Below are 17,630 nucleotides of genomic sequence, written 5' to 3' on the forward strand. Positions count from 1 at the left end.
CAGGGCTTACACATGGCTCTGTACTCAGTGACCATACCTGGAAATGCTCCAAGATTATATATATGTACTGCCAGACAGATGCAGGTTAGTCCAATACAAAGCAAGTGTCCTTTTATTTATTTATTTTTGCTTTTCAGGTCACACCAGATGATGCACAGGGGTTACTCCTGGTTCTGAACACAGGAATTACTCCTGTCGGTGCTGGGGGACCATATGGGATGCTGGGAATCAAACTCAGGTTGGCCGCATGTGCCCTACCTGCTGTGCTATCACTCCAGAGCCCCCAATTTCTTTTCTTTTACAGAATGAGTTTCCTCTAGGCAAGAGAGAATAATAAGATATATCAGAGGCTATTTACAGATGATACTGCTAGAATAATGGTTTAGTGGCATAATTGAATTTGAAATTTGCTTCATAATGGTACAGATTTTTAATTAATAATATACTTAATTTTAAATAATTAGTCAAGATCAACGCATGTATATTTGTTGTAGTAAGTATATATTAATAAAATATGGCATTTTTCAGATGTGTTGTACTCTGTTTAAAACAAATAATTCATCTTAAGAGCTCTACATAATTTATCTTTCACAAAATTAGTGAGATAACGATGACTTTTAAAATACCTTGAATCTGGATGCATTTTTTTCCATTTATTTGTAGATAAGTTATAAAAATTGGTTCATTTCATACTCTAATATAATGCTTAAGACAACATTGAATAAGTTTTCCTAAAAACTTAAAATGCAATGTGAATTCTGGATCTCTTTTTAAAAATAATTTATTGAGGTAGTATTGGTTACAATAGTTTCTATACTATTGATTTCTTTTGATAATGGTACTTCAACCACTCTACCACCAAAGTATCAATAACCCTCCACTGTCCCATCTCCCTCACAACCTTAAGGAGAAAGTTCAGGGAGAATAAAATTCACATATTAAAACCCACAATAATATGCAATTTGAAGAAATCTAATTCAATATTGTAAAGACCATATTCAATAACTCAACAACAAGATTATACTTCAAAGGGAAAATTTAAAGTCTTTTCTGTAATATGAGCACTTTCACTACTACTATCTATGATATATTTTTTTCCTTAGCTACAACAAGAAAGCAAGGAAAAGAACTAAAAGGAATTCAAAACGCTAAATGCTTTAAATTATTACTATTCACAAATGATGTGATATTTTACATCAAGAACTGAAAAATGTCACTAAAAAACTAGAAGTAAAAAAGGTGATAAAAATGTCAGGCTACAAAATAAATGTGTGTATATATGTTGAATACTTATACGTAAATAAAAATGTAGAAGATAAGGAAATAAAAAACAAAAATCATGTATCAAACACTCAGAACCTAAAAATTTATAGTATCACTCTTTACAATTCATTCAAGAAATTTATTTCTAAGTAATGAGAATTGACTATTGATATAAAATTACTTCTCAACATTTTCACATAAGATTGTGAAAATTAAGACTTTCTTATACAATTTAATAGCAAGTTCTCCATCACATTTGACCTGCTCTCTTACACTACCCAATTTTACAAATTTCTAATGTTGCATCTCATAATGTAGAGAATTGATAATAATTTATGCAAAGAATGAAATATATCATTGATATACATGTTATTGAAAAGATGTGGTGTGTGCATTTTATTCTTCTGTTGCAGATACTATATGACGCCTACTCTGGTAGCTTAGAGCTTCTCCTTAGAATTCATGAAAAATCAAACTTTTGTTACTGAATTTGTCCTCCTGGGACTCTCACAGAATCCAGATGTTCAGAAAATAATATTAGTTATACTTCTGGTTGTCTACATTGCAACTGTCACTGGTAACCTACTGATTGTGGTGACCATCCTGAGCAGTCCAGCACTCCTGGGCTCCCCCATGTACTTCTTCCTGGCTTTCCTATCCTTCCTGGATGTGTGCCTCTCCTCTGTCATTGCCCCCAAAATGATTGTTGACCTTCTCTATAAAAAAAAAAACCATCTCCTTTGGAGGCTGTATGACCCAGCTCTTTGTTGGACACTTCTTTGCTGGAGCAGAGATGATCGTCCTCACAGCCATGGCCTATGACAGGTATGTGGCCATCTGCAAGCCTTTACACTATTCTACCATCATGACTTCAAGGCTCTGCGGCATTTTGATTGGAGTAGCCTGGACTGGAGGACTTCTTCATTCCACTATCCAAATTGCCTTTACTTCCCAGCTGCCCTTCTGTGGTCCCAATATCATTGATCATTTCGCTTGCGACTTGTTCCCATTACTGAAGCTTGCCTGCACTGATACTTATGTCTTTGGCCTTTTGGTGGTGGCCAACAGTGGGTTCATCTGCATCCTGATCTTCTCCATGTTACTTGTGTCTTATGGGGTCATCTTGTTTTCTCTAAGAAGTCACAGCACTGAAGGGCAGAGGAAAGCCCTCTCCACCTGTGGATCTCACATTGCTGTTGTGGTTATGTTTTTTGTCCCGTGCATATTTGAGTACGCAAGGCCTCCATCTGCTTTCTACTTTGATAAAATGGTGGAGATATTCTACACCATGCTAACTCCTCTGCTCAATCCCTTAATTTATACTTTCAGGAATAAGGAGGTAAAGAATGCCATAACCAAATTGTGGAAAAGATTAATGGTTAATTCTGATAAAAAATAAATCATTCTGCACAGAAAATAAAGTTTTTTTTGTAAAAACTTAAAATCTTCTTGATGTAATATTATGTAGTTGCATGATTTGAATGAAGGTGAGGCAATAAACAACATAAATTATAAAAGTTTGGGAAAATGTTTCACTGTCTTGAATATCACCTCAGAATTCTTACTTAAAAGTTAGAGATGAATTGCATCCATATTTAAAATCTAAGCATTATAAAATATTAACTGAAATAAGTCATCAGTGTTTGCAATCTGTGTTACAATTATAAATCCTTTGTGATTGAAGCTAAGTATGTCTATGGAATAGGAACAAAGCTTGTTCAATTTTTCTAAAGAGGAAATTTTTGTATTTAGAAATGTGAGGAGTTTTTTCAGTTTCAAAATGCCCTGCAAAGAAATCTGGTTGAACTATACAATATTTTAAATGTTCATGGAGTGCATTTATACAATAATGATTCTGCTAGTTTGATATTCATAAACCTTTTCTGGAATCAACATAACATACTAATTTCTTCTTAGTAACATCTCATCTCAAATAATGTAGCTAATTTAGATACCAGGTCATTGAGGTCAGCTTTCTAAAAGTTTGTAATAATAAACTTTTTTGAAAAATTTGAACTATATAGTATTTCACTAGAAAAATGTAAAAAGAACTGTACTTTCCAATCGCTTCTTTCACCAGACTTTTGAAAACTTTATTTTTATTTGCCATAATCTTTTCTTTGATTTGACACGGATATCAATGCACTAGTCTATTTACAATTTAAGCTGTATAGCATGTGCACATCATAAAGCCAAAATAACAATGAACAAAGAACATGCATTTTTTAAAAATTTATTTTATTCTTTAATTAGTGAATCACCATGAGGGTACAGATACAGATTCACACATTTTAGAACTCGTTTTTCCCTCATACAATGTTCACAAACACATCCCTCCACCAGTGTCCATTCTTCACCACCAATAAACCCAGTATCCCTGCCCCCAATCCAGTTCCATCTCCTCCCCACCCCACCCTGCCTCTGTGGCAGGGTATTCCCTTTTGATCTCTCTCTCTCCAATTGGGTGTTGTGGTTTGCCATAGGGGTATTGAGTGGCCATTGTAGAACATGACTTTTTTATAGTATATCATTTTTACTTTCTAAAATGTCAACAGACTAAAGCCTGAGAGGTGTTGCAGCCGGAAGGGCACTTGTTTTCCATTCAATTGAATCCAGGTCTGATACTCATAATGCCAAATGGTCCCTGAGCTCTGTGAGAGGTAATCCCTGAGTGCTGAGCCCGGGAAAAATTCCTAAGCACAGCTGTGTATGGCCCCAAATCAAAAAACCTCAGCAAATTAAAATAAGAATCAAGAGATTTAATAGGGGAAATATTATTCTCTATACATATGAGATGCCAAGGATCCAACCTGGGTCTTTGGAGTACAAGGCAAATGTTCTACCCGCTGTACCAGCACTCTAGCTCTCTCTACTTTTAAGTCGTTACTCCCAAACCTTCACAAACTCTGTGAGGGAATAATGGATGAATCCAGCAACAAAACTCTGAAGAGGTGTTCATCTATAATGAGACATGCTTACCGCCCAGCATTGCTTTATTGTTCTTCGCTTCACTTGTATCACTTGTCATCACGTTGATCTTCGATTTGCTCGAATGGGCCCCAGTAACATCTATATTTGTCCCTGTCATGTGCAAGTGTAGCCCAGTGATATCTGCTTGCTCCAGGAACAGGAAGAGCCTCAAATTGGTCATTCAGAGTTTTGACAAAAAAGTCTGACCATCTCATTTCTGGGCAACCACGTGGTCTTTTGACGTTCTGTGGAATCCAGTCCATAACAGCTCTAGTCCAGCGGTCATCTCTGACTCGCATTACGTGTCTGTCCCATCTTGTTTTTGATGCCTTGGCAAAACTGACAGTGTCCCTGATTCTTGACCACCCATGGAGATAGGAACTCCAGATTCCTTCTCTCACTTGAGTGAGACGTGATACTCCTAGCATAGTTCTTTCGATTCCTCTTTGGGAGACCCGAATAGCGTTCTCATCCTGTTTGCATAGGGTGCAGGACTCTGAGGCATACCTTAGTGCAGAAAGAACGGTGGAGTTGAAAAGATGTGCCCAGAACCGGAGGTTCTTCGTCCTCTTAACTACTTCTTTGACACTCTTGAAGGTGTTCCACTCTGCTCTCTTCCTCCTACGCAGTTCTGGTGCCAAGTCATTCCTTATGTTGAGTTCTCGACCCAGGTACACATAGCTGCTGCATTCGGAGATGTTCATTCCGTTGAGAGCAAATGGAGCATCAGGAACTAGTTCATTCTTCATAAACATCATTTTGTTGAGATTCAGCTACATTTCCACATTCGAGGTCGAAGTTGGCCAGCATTTGTGCCGCTTGGTTAATGTTTGGTGTTATGAGAATAATGTCATCAGCGAAGCGGAGGTGGTGTAGTTGCCGACCGTCTATCTTCACTACCATTCCTTTCCATTTCAGTCGTCGCATGATGTTCTCTAGGATGGCACTGAAGAGTTTTGGTGAAATGGTATCACCCTGCCGAACCCCTCTCTTTACGTCAATGATCACTTCCATGTAGAATGGTGAGATCCTGGTGGTGAATCCATAATACAGATTGTGGAGGATCTTGATGTACTGAGTTTGAATGCCCAGTTTGAGTAGGGCTTTGATGACTGCTTCAGTCTCAACAGAATCGAAGGCCTTCTTTAAATCAATGAACGTTAGACAGAGCAGCATCTTGAACTCTCGCAAAACTTCAATGAGTTTGGTCACTGTGTGGATATGGTCCATCGTGCTGAATCCCTTTCGGAAACTGGCTTGCTCGCATGGTTGTCCTTATTGTTCTTATAGCCTTAAATTTTCACTTGATTATTAAATTCATACATTGCATAATCTGGCTCATATGGTTTTACACTACCTTTCTAAAAATTCACCTCATAACTGCTTGATTTAATGTCTATAAAGTTATATTTTATGAAGGTAACCTCTGCTTTTTCTAAAATAATGTATTTTCCTTCTCTTCTCCTGACATTTTATACCAGTTTTACTCCTCTAGAGTCCAAACTGTCATCTAGGAAATACAGTGTTATTCTGTGGTACCAAGGATGTCTAAAATCATTTAAAAAGATTATTTGTAATCTGGGCTGGAGCAATAGCACAGGTGGTAGGGCTTTTGCCTTGCATGGCGCCTACCTGGGTTTGATTCCTCCATCCCTCTCGGAGAGCCTGGCAAGATACCCTCGGTAGGATGAACAACAGGACAACAGTGCTACAGTGCTATCAAGAGAGGAAAAGTTACATCCCACGGAAGAGCCTGGCAAGCTACGTATGGCATATTTAATACACCAAAAACAGTAACAACAAGTCTCACAATGGAGACGTTACTGGTGCCCACTCAAGCAAATCGATGAGCAACAGAATGACAGTGATAGTTTTTTGTCATCTAAATTACATTCCTTAGGATTTTTGCCTTGCTCTTGACCCACCCGGGTTTGATTCCTGTGTCCCTCTCAGAGAGTCCTGCAAGCTGCCTAGGACTCATCTGCACTCTGCAGCTTGGCAAACTACCCATGGAGTATTCAATATGCCAGAAACAGTAACAACAAGTCTCACAATGGAAACGTTACTCGTGCCTGCTCCAGCAGATCTATGAAGAACAGGACAACAGTGCTACAGTGCTATCAAGAAAGCGAAAGTTACATTCCCATTCAATCAGAGGTACACCTACTGGAATTTCAGAATTGTAAATTTTAAAGAAATGGCATGGCCATGAATTTGGCTGTGAGCTCCAGAAAAATCCAGAATATTTAGCCAGGAAGTCCATCTGGAGCATGGTGGCAGATGTTGGGATCTGAGTGCAGTGCTGGGGCTTTTGGAGGGTGGAAACTTGAGTCATCCCCCTTTAAATTGAACCCAGAAGTGACATCCAGGACAGGGTATCAGAGAAATTTTGGCCCCTATTGATTTCTTTAGTGATTTGATTATGAGTCTCTGAAACAGGACAGGTAGCTGAGCTTACATGACAGTGGGGATGAAATGTGGATGTGTGGCTGCCAATGCTTTGGGAAGTACAGGACGGGGTGGGGGGGATGATTGTGCATCTCGACTCCAAGAAGGCTCAGAAATTTTAGCCAAAAAGTCACTGGTTTATCTGAAATATTTAAAAAAAGTTTCCCACTTGGTAACATTGCATGTAAAATGATGGATTTTGTATTTGAGCCTTGTGAATATAATGGAACCATAGGTTTATCATTTAACTAGATCACACTCAATGACAAAGGCCTTTGGCTCAGAGTCAGTTTTTTAAATTTGGATTATATTTACTAGTTTGAAGGAATTACAAGCAGAAAATGAGAGATCAGATGTCTCTATAGGACAGCATGTGTGAAATAATTCACACTCAATAAATATTTGTTACTTAAAACAAATATTTGGGGAAGTGGTAGAAAAAAATGAATTTAATAATAAAATATATTTTAAAGACGAAAGAATCATTTTATTTATTTATTTGTTTATCTATTTTTGCTTTTTGGGTTACACCCAGCTATCCTCAAGGGTTACTCTTGGCTCTGCATCAGGAATTACTAAAAAATCATGAGATTCTTTACTAGGATATTAAAACTCTGATTGTCTATTAGAAATTTCAAGCCTAGTCTGCAAATCCAATATGTTTCACCCATAAATAATCCAATGCTTTCTTCTGTTGGGAATGAAAGCATCTTCAAAAAGAAATCTAGGAGCAATTATAAAAAAAGGTGTAAAGAATGAAAAATAAAAATCCTAATTAGTTAGTTACATTAAAGTTGAGGAAGGTACCAAGCACTGAAGACCTTATTGTTTGGAAATGTCCACATTCCCAGGAGAATGAAAGAGAATTCTATAGGTTCATAGTTTCCCTGGTAACCCTCTTAAATTACATTCAGAAATTGGAGGTAATTTGGGTCTCTTCATCCCCACACACCCCAAATCATGTTGAGAAAAGTGCTGCACAAGCAATGGAAAACACTCTACACTCTGTCATTCAGAGATGCTCTTAATCTTCCCCATAGAAGTAGATTAGGGCAGTGGAACAACCTTCATGTGTTGATCAGCCTCTGGATGGGTATTTATCCACAAAGAACAGGAGTTTGTCATCACCAGAACTTTCCAGAGATTGACACCGAGTGAGACGTATAATTTGAATTTTTGTGATTTCAGGAAGAATTAAAAATTGTGATATAGCACTTAAAACTGTAAGTATTGCCTGTCATGCTTCTGAATTGACTAGAATCACAGGCCTGTCATTTAATTGTGTACATGAGTACTAGTCATAAACTTTTCTGACTCTAAATTATATTTAAGAATTTTATATTATAGTTACAAGTCCTGAGGCTTTGAAACAAAAATGACATACCATGTCTATGTCAAAAGAATAGCTCTTGGTTATATAAAAATCAGTTATTAATATGTGGTATATGAAAACAAATATTCTGGGAGTGTGTTTGGAGTCACTGTTGTTAGAATAGAAGCATGCCTTACTCTGTCTTAGCTCTCCATCAGCACCTCATTTATTCTTCCTATAGTTATCTTTTATCAGGTATCACAAAGTTTCTTTTCACTCAGGTGTTTGAGATTTGATGGGCTATATAAAGACTACTAATTTGGTGCACTGAGAATCAAATACTTTTCACAGTTCATAGACTATTGATATAAAACATATCATTGAATATTTCACTAAAAGTCTAGTTGACTTGAAAAAGTGGTGTATGTTACAAAACAAGTCCTTTATTTAAAAAGAAAAAGTCCAATAAATTTTATATTGTTAACGATATTGCAAATTTGATATTTGATACTTCTGACACAGAGTGAGATATATAATTTGTATTTTTGTGATTTCAGTAAGGATTAAAAATTGTGATATAGTACTTACAACTATAAGTATTATTTTTCATGCTCCAGAATGGACTAGAATCAAATAAAAATTTTGACCTTTCTGTCCGCAATTGAACAGATATGTTTCAATGGAGGTAGTCTGAGATGCTTTTGTATTAGTGGCAGTAGTTTGGCCTTATTCTTTAAATAAACTCAGTCAGCATAAAGTCATAAATTTTAAAAATGCATTTGTAAAAGTATAGAAAAGGGGCTGGAGCAATAGCACAGCGGCTAGGGCATTTGCCTTGCACACAGCCCACCTGGGTTAGATCCCTATCATCCCATATGGTCTCCCAAGCACTGTCAGGAGTAATTCCTGAGTGCATGAGCCAGGAGTAACCTTTGTGCATCGCTGGGTGTGACCCAAAAAGCAAAAAAAAATATATTAGTGAAATAGAGAGGAGAATTTAAAATTTACATCAATGTTAGTACACCAAATTTCTAAATATTCAGATAAACCAACACAACTCTACTTTGAGTAGAGAAAAGGATCAGAGAAGAGAATATAATTCCCAGATTATCATGAAAAGTACAAAGTACAGTCTTTAGGTAGATAGACAAATAAATAAACCTTTTATTATGCTAAACAGTAATATTGAATCATATTTACAATGGGTTTAAGCAACATTCGACAGTGAGACACACACAGCGCTTTCAGGAGTTGAAATGGGAACAAAAGACTGTAGAATTTTCTATGGCAATCAGGATTGGAATACTCTTCTTCCTAGAGGAGTATGTAGGGCTAAATTGATATCACCGTGAATTTTGAGGATAGGAACCTTAGACATAAGAAGTAACACTTTGTATAAAGTTTCCAATAATTAAACCATTCAGTATAAAATTGTACAGTATGTTAGCATGTTAGTTCCAAGTACGTAACCTAATTATCCTGGATAGAAAACAAGACAAGGGCTGGAGTGATAGAGCAGCAGGTAGGGGGTTCCTTTGCACTTTTCAATCCTGGATTTGGTCCACAGCATTACATGGGATTCACTGAGCCCTGCCAGGAATAATTCCTGAGCAAAGAGCCAGGAAAAAGTTCTGAGCACCACTGAGTGTGGCCCCAAAATAAAAGCAGGACAAAATGAAAAAAAAAATAAATTGAGTTACATCTGATCTCCTTCTTTTGAGCTTTTGGAGGATGAGAAATATGAATGATGGGTTAACAATTGTATTTAAGAATATATTATTCTTCAGCAGCCTTGAAATTTCAAGTATCTTCTGACTGTAGATTAATCACCAGTATATAAAAATTCATAGTAATTTCTGATGAATTTCTTCTAATATTACCAAAAAATTTTGTCAAATGATGAAAGAATAATTTCCTTTTCTTTCTCAATAAAATATCCTGTTGTATTTCACAGATCCTTATCTTTTCAAATAACACTCTATTCCTGTTTTTGAATTCAATTCCAGGTGTGGACAATCATTTCCCCCCAAGAAAAAACCTAAGGTCAGGAGAGTCCCCTGGGTATCAAAAAAATAATGAAACTAAATAATGTTGATAACTGATTTCTCCCCCATGTACTTCTTCCTTGTTTTCCTATCCTTCCTGGATGTGTGCCTCTCCTCTGTCACTGCCCCCAAAATGATTGTTGACCTTCTTTATGAAAAGAAAACCATCTCCTTTGAAGGCTGTATGATCCAGCTCTTTGTTGGACACTTCTTTGCTGGGACAGAGGTGATTGTCCTCACAGTCATGGCCTATGACAGGTATGTGGCCATCTGCAAGCCTTTACACTATTCTTCCATCATGACCTCAAGGCTCTGTGGCATTTTGATTGGAGTAGCCTGGACTGGGGGACTTCTTCATTCCACTATCCAAATTGCCTTTACTTCCCAGCTGCCCTTCTGTGGCCCCAATATTATCGATCATTTTGCGTGCGACTTATTCCCATCACTGAAACTGGCCTGCACTGATACTTACTTGTTTGGTCTCTTGGTGGTGGCCAACAGTGGATTCATCTGCATCCTAATCTTTTCCATGTTGCTTGTGTCTTATGGGGTCATCTTATTCTCTCTGAGAAGTCACAGCACTGAAGGACAGAGGAAAGCCCTCTCCACCTGTGGATCTCACATTGCTGTCGTGGTTATGTTGTTTGTCCCGTGTATATTTGAGTATGCACGACCTCCATTTGCTTTCTCTTTTGATAAAATGGTGGAGATATTCTACACCATGCTAACTCCTCTGCTCAATCCCTTAATTTATACTTTCAGGAATAAGGAGGTGAAGAATGCCATGACCAACTTGTGTAAAAGATTAATAGTTATGTCTGATAAAAAGTAATTCATTAAGTACAATGAATAAAATGTCTTGTAAAATATAAAATTCTCTTGATGTAAATTTCATATGGCTGTACTATTTGAAAGAATGCAATGAAATAAACAACGCAAATATAAAGTGGTAATGAAAGTGTTTTTATTATCTTGAAAATCACTTCAGAATTCTTACTTAAAAGTTAGAGTTCGATTGAGCCTATATTTATATTTCAGTCCTCAGAAAAAAATTAACATAAATTATTCATCAGTGTTTGCCATTTGTGTTATAATTAAAATACCTTTGTGAGTTTAGCTAAATATGATTATGTATTAGGAGCTAAATTTAACTTTTCCAATGAAGCTAAGCCAAATTGACTTTTATTTTATTTTTTTGATGAGTAATTATGTACTATTTTATTTATTTATTTATTTTTTATTTTATTATTTTTTTTAATTTAAATTTTATTGAATCACCATGTGGAGGGTTACATAGTTCTCAGGATTCTGTCAGTTATACAATACTCAAACACCCTTCCCTTCACCCGTGCCCATATTCCATCACCAACCACCCCCTCCCGCCCCCTCCCGCCCCCCCAGTCCCCGCCCTTGTAAGTGATAAGTTTCACTTCGTTTACGCTTTATCTTGGTTACCGTCCATGTTTCAACACATAACCCATTATTGTTGCTAGGGTTTCCCCCCAAAAAAGAAAAGACAGTCCCACTGTCAAGGAAGCATTTGATGGCTGTCCATTGCTGAGAATGTAGAGATATTAAGTACCGCTGTTTGTTACATAACTTTCCTATTTTTATCCCCCCTCATCCCGTGCCACCGAGATCACACCTGTTTAGTAATCACCACGCTGCCTGACAAAGGGAAAACAAACCAAAAACGATGGTTATTTCTCGTCATCAGCCGGTGTGGGGCTCTGGCTTAGTTGATAGTCTGGTAGAATATCTGCAAGCAGTTTCTGGAACCAAAAGTAATACGCTGTTATCGGCCCCGGCTCAAGATTCCACCAGCGTCCCGCTGTTCCAAGTACATAATAATTTATTCCCTTGTATCCCATTCCCACGCCACCAGGTCCGTGTCATCTTAGTGGACATCATACTATGGTTAACGCCACGCCGCGTTTCTTCCCGAAAAAGAAGGATATTTCTTCTCAGCCGGCGTGGGGATATGGCTTAGTTCAGTCTAGAGAGATGGCTACCACTTTGGTAGCCTTCAATATTTCAGCAAAAGACTTACTATTCTTGTTAGGATTTCCCACCAAAGTCCGACCCGTTAAAAGGGAACCATTTCGTATTGGTGATGATTAAATGACAATAGGTTGCGCGGCCATGGCAGCGGCCTTGCGGCTTTGAATTTCTGTATAAAGTCCAGGGAAAGTACAGCCAGAAATTACACGTCGCTACAAACTTTAACCCTATTATGGTCCCCCAGAGTCCACCCCATTACAAAGGAACCATTTCATATTGCTGATGATTAGATGACATTAGGCTGTCGCGGCCGCGCGGTTTTGGGTTTCTATATAAAGTCCAGGGAAAATTCTGCCTAAAATTCTATCGCTACAATCTTTTACCCTTCAACAAAAAACTTAGTACTATTGTTTGGAGTTTCCCCCCACGTTAAGCCCTGCCAAAAAGGAACATTTACACGTTGCTGACAATCAAGAGATATTAGGTCGCGCGGCTGTGATCAGCCGCGCGGGTTTGGATTTCTATATGAAGTCCAGGGGAAAATTCTTTTGGTAATTGCATCACTCGCTGGCAGCGCCTGGGCCAGAAGCTCCGAGCACACAGTTTGGAGGCATTTTGGGGGCGCCGCTCGTGTCCAAAGTGGTTCAGTTGCCTCCGGGGTCGATCTCGCGCGGGGCCAGAAAGGAGCGTCCCCACATGGCTCTGTGCTTAAATGTCGGCCGGCACAGGGCGGATCCGGGAGTCCCGCCCATCGGCTATCCCGGGCTTCCTGTATAGTCTAAAAACCGGCAATTGCCTCGCTGCGTTCAAAAAGAAAGAGTTGAGAGAGAAAAGAGCATACCCTGCCGGCAGCGCCTGGGCCAGAAGCTCCGAGCACACAGTTTGGAGGCATTTTGGGGGCGCCACTCGTGTCCAAAGTGGTTCAGTTGCCTCCGGGGTCGATCTCGTCCGGGGCCGGAAAGGTATTTTTTATTTTTTATTGAATCACCATGTGGTAAATTACAAAGCTTTCAGGCTTAAGTCTCAGTTACACAATGCTCAAACACCCATCCCTTCACCAGTGCACATATTCCACCACCAAGAACCACAGAAAACCTCTCCCCCAGCCCCCCACCTCCTCAGCCCCTCCTACCTGTGTGATGATTTTTATATTTAGATGTTTAGGGAGTTTTAAAGTTTCAAAATAGTCTTTATCATATATCCTGCAAAGAAGTCTGATTGAACCTTCTCTGCACTGTTTATGTATTCATTGAGTGCATTTGTCCAATGAAGATTTGGCTAGTCTGATATTTATAAACCTTTTTTGATCCAGCATAGAATTCAATTTTTTCTCAAGAGCATTTCATCTCACATAACATAGTTAATTTGGCCACCGGGATTTTAAGTCCTCTTTGTAAATATTTTTAATAATAACTGTGTTTGAAACGCTTAAACTCTGTTGTATTTTGTAGAAAAACAGAAAATGGTGTATAGGTTCTAATCCTAGTTTCTAAAAGACTTATGAAAACTCATTTTAATTTTCACAATCCTTTTTTTTTTTGCACCAAAATAACAATACACTAGTTACTTTTCACTTGTCACTTGTCATCTCGTTGCTCATTGATTTGCTCGAGTGGGTACCGTTGGGTACTCCATTTGTTTCTGTTGCCTGCTAGTATATAGCCCAGTGTCATCATGGAACATGAAGAGCATCAAAACGTTCATTCAGGCTCTTGATGAAGAAGTCCAATCATCTTGTAGGTGGGTGGCCAGGCAATCTTTTAATGTTCAATTGTAGGATAACATGGGGTTTGTCCCTTTAGCCTTGCTGCAGGGAACTTAGTTTATCTTAAAGCAATGTCCTTTCTGTATGGACACAGGAAGAAAGGTAATGATATGCTTTGTAACTTGGGAGCTGATTGACTCCAATAATATATACTCCCTGACATCTGCTTTCTCAACTCAGTTGCCCTTAGTTCCTAATACCTCAAAAGCAGGGTCCCGACGAGGGACAAAATGGGCCCAGGGCAAGCTGTGAGCTACTCTGTCATCAAAATGGGCTAGGCCAAAGTGCCACAATACTCAACTATAAATTGAGAGCATGGTCATAGACAAATGCTGTCATGATCCAAAAGTAAGGAGACTAGGACCCTGCTGGGGTTAGGAAGACTAACCTGGCCTGAGAACTCTGGTCTGGAATATATAGTGAATGTCCTCAGGAAGAACCAAACTTTAAGTCTGATATATCTCTTACTGTGCTCATATAGAATGACATTGCTGGAAATATTAGAAGTAAATGTACTATAACCATTTAAGCGGATTACTAGCTGAGGATGGAAGAAGGGGACACACACTGACACACTCTTGTTTGGACGCCACCCTTGAGTAGATCTCCTAATAATCTTCTTGAGAAATGGTCTTACCCTTCTTTGTTGATTTGTTAATGTTCAGCCCACCTTTGTGTCACCACCCCATGTAATTTGCTATATAAGCTGAGAATGAAGGAGAAGACAAGCGCACTGAGGGAGACAGAAGACAACACAAGAGAAGACACAGAAGACACCCGGGAAGACACAGAAGTGAAGGAGACAACACAGAAGAAGACACAGAAGCAGAGACAGAGAGAGGTTGGAAGAGACCAGAGGAGAGACTACAGAGACAGAGACAGAGAGACAGACAGAAGAGAGCACAGGGGCACACACAGAAGCAGAGCACAAGGAGTAGCCATTCCATCCTATCCATGCGCAGAGGCTCGAGATCACGGAACAAGAGCGGCACATGCAAGAGAGAGCTGCCCCAAGTGCCCGAGGACAACAGAACAAGACACATCATCGCATCTCGCCTCCCGTGCGCCGCCCTTGTGATATTTTTAAATTCAGTGCAGTCCAATCGGAATGTCTCTAGTCCAGCGGTCATTTTCAAATAGAATTCGTACTTGATTTTCTGTGCTTGCACCATCAGGACATCGATGGATGTTTCTGATGCCAGCATATGTGCATTGAAAGTGCAGACAGTCATTTTAGTCCTTCTTCACGTTGGCAGCCTAATTCAGCCATGCGATTTTAGCAGCCTCTCTTTGTTCGTCTTTCTCAATGCTGCCATATTGGGGACTCCTTCAGGGTCTGAGTAATGGGGCCCATTATTGTTACTGTTTTTGTTGTATCGAATTGTCATGGGTAGTCAGGCTTTGCCGTGTGGGTGGGAGGCTTTTGGTGTGGCCTCTAATCTCCCTTACAGGTGCTTTCAGTTTTTTGGTTGACTGGCATGTTGTAACTAATAATCTGCATGCTGACAAACATGCCACACACCTTGTGCATGGAGATGCTACTCATGTTCCAGGATCACTGCATCACTGTATCACTGTCATCGCGTTGTTCATCAATTTACTAGAGCGGGCGCCAGTAACATCTCCATTTGTCTCAGCACTGAGATTTTAGCAGCCTCTCCTTACTCATTTAAATGAGCCGAAACATGTTCCAGGATAATTTTTTATATAATTGTATAGATAATTTAGGCTATATTGTATGCACATATCATAAAGCAAAAATAGCAATGGAATGTTGTACAAGTTTATTTTTTAATTTAAGATAGAAACTGAAATTTCTAAAATGTCAGCAGACCAAGGCGTTAGAGACAGTATAGCAGGAAGGGCACTTGCTTACTATGCAACTAAATCCAAGCTTGATCCTTACAAACCAACATGGTCCCTGAGCTCTGGGCAGTCCAGGAGTACTCCCTGTGTTCTGAGTCCAGGGAAAACTCTGAAAACAGCTTGGTATGGCGCAACATCCAGATGAAAAATATTCAACATATCAAAATAAAAATTGAGTATTTAAAAAGTGGTGAGAGTTTGTACTTTGAAGTCCATATTCCCAAATTTTCACAGTCAGTGAAGAAATAAGGGCTGAATCCAGCCACAGATGATGTGGTGTTTAACTGAACTGAAATAGGCTTGTGGCCAAATAATGCTTTCCTGTGCTTATGGCCTCAAATCTTCACTGGATTATTAAATTGAAACATGGCATTATCTGGCTCTTCTGGTTGCACATTATCTTCCTGTAAATTCACCTCACAACATCTTGGTTTAACATAAGGGTTGATTTAATGGAGATCACCTATGCTTTTTCTAAAATAATGCGTGTTGCTCCTCTTCTCCTGACATTTTTAGATCAGTTTTTCCCAACAGGGGCCCATATTGTGCTCTATATCATATAGAGATATCCTATAGTACTATGGGTATCTAAAATCATTTACTTTTTGTGTCACACCCGCGATGCTCGGGTGTTACTCCTGGCTCTGCACTCAGGAACTACTCCTGGTGATGCTTGGGGGACCATATGGGATGCTGGGAATCGAACCCGGGTCGGCCGCATGCAAGGCAAGAGGCCTACTCAGTATGCTATGGCTCCAGCCCCTCTAAAACCATTTAGACAATATTATATGGCATCGAAGTTACATTGCCATTCAATCAAGGATGCCCCTATTGGGATGCTAGTATCGTAGACTTCGAGATAAGGTGTGGCCATGAGTGGCCATCCACTCCAGAAAATCCAGAATATTTAACTGGATGTTCCAGCTGCAAGAATGGCAGCAGATGTTCGGGTGTGAGTGAGACTGTCAAGACTTTGGCAGGAGGAAAACTTGTCTTACCCCCTTACCAACATTGTCCTGGAGGTCCCAGCAGGACTGGGTATCCAAGAATTTTAGCTGCTAGTTGATCTTTTTTGAGATTTAATTATGAGTCACTGAAATGTGCAGCTAAATGAGCTTAAAGGCATAGGCAGAGGATCATGGGTGCAATACCAGGTAAATACAGGCAGGTGGGAGGTGGTTGTGCGTCTCAACTCCACTAGGCCTGATGTTTTGGGCCATAAAATCCATGGTATATCAGAAATGCTCATAAGGTTTGGTTCTCTGTGGTACTCAGTGAGGCAGTGGAGACAGCCAGAGTCATGGCAGCAATTGTGGGGGTATTAGTGCAGCTGTTTGGACTTTGATAGGGTGGAAACTTGGCTCATCCCCCGCTGAGAACTTGAAAGATTACCACAGAGGACTTAAGTAGCAAAAACAGCTGTGTTAACTCCTAGATACTTACTTCATATTTCCATGGCGAAATATAACATTTTTCACAAATTTTCTTTTACTGAAGTATTTTTGATCATTCCAATTTAGATGTAACAAGCAATACATAATACACTATCATGGGCTTTGGGCTGGAGCGATAACAGCGGGCAGGGCATTCACCTTGCATGCAGCCAACAAGGGTTCGATTCCTCTGCCCCTATCGGAGATCCCAGCAAGCTACTAAGAGTATTTCGTCCACACAGCAGAGCCTGGCAAGCTACCCGTGGTATATTTGATATGCCTAAAACAGTAACATCAAGTCTCACAGTGTAAATGTTACTGGTGCCTGCTGAGCAGATCGATGAACAATGGGACGACAGTGCTACAGTGCTATCTGAGAGCAAAGGTTACATTCCCAACCAAACAGAGGTACACCTGCTGGAATGCCAGAATTTTAGACTTTAAAGTAATGTCATGGCCATTAATTTGGCCAGGCACTCCAGAAAAATCCAGAATATTAAACTAGGCAGTCCATCTGGAGCATGGCG

General features: G+C 39.3%; 1 protein-coding gene and 1 pseudogene across 1 annotated transcript; both read left to right on the forward strand.

The window, feature by feature from the left end:
- The first annotated feature begins 1,722 nt into the window (after window positions 1–1,722).
- LOC101543969 (olfactory receptor 4C15-like) lies at window positions 1,723–2,662 on the forward strand (annotated as a pseudogene).
- Window positions 2,663–10,081: 7,419 nt separating this feature from the next.
- LOC129405980 (olfactory receptor 4C15-like) lies at window positions 10,082–10,870 on the forward strand. Its single transcript, XM_055143705.1, has one exon. The coding sequence runs from the start codon at window positions 10,082–10,084 to the stop codon at window positions 10,868–10,870; it is 789 nt and encodes a 262-aa protein (XP_054999680.1).
- Window positions 10,871–17,630: the final 6,760 nt, after the last annotated feature.

The sequence above is a fragment of the Sorex araneus genome, chromosome 6, assembly GCF_027595985.1.
Source record: "Sorex araneus isolate mSorAra2 chromosome 6, mSorAra2.pri, whole genome shotgun sequence".
Lineage (NCBI taxonomy): Eukaryota > Metazoa > Chordata > Mammalia > Eulipotyphla > Soricidae > Sorex > Sorex araneus.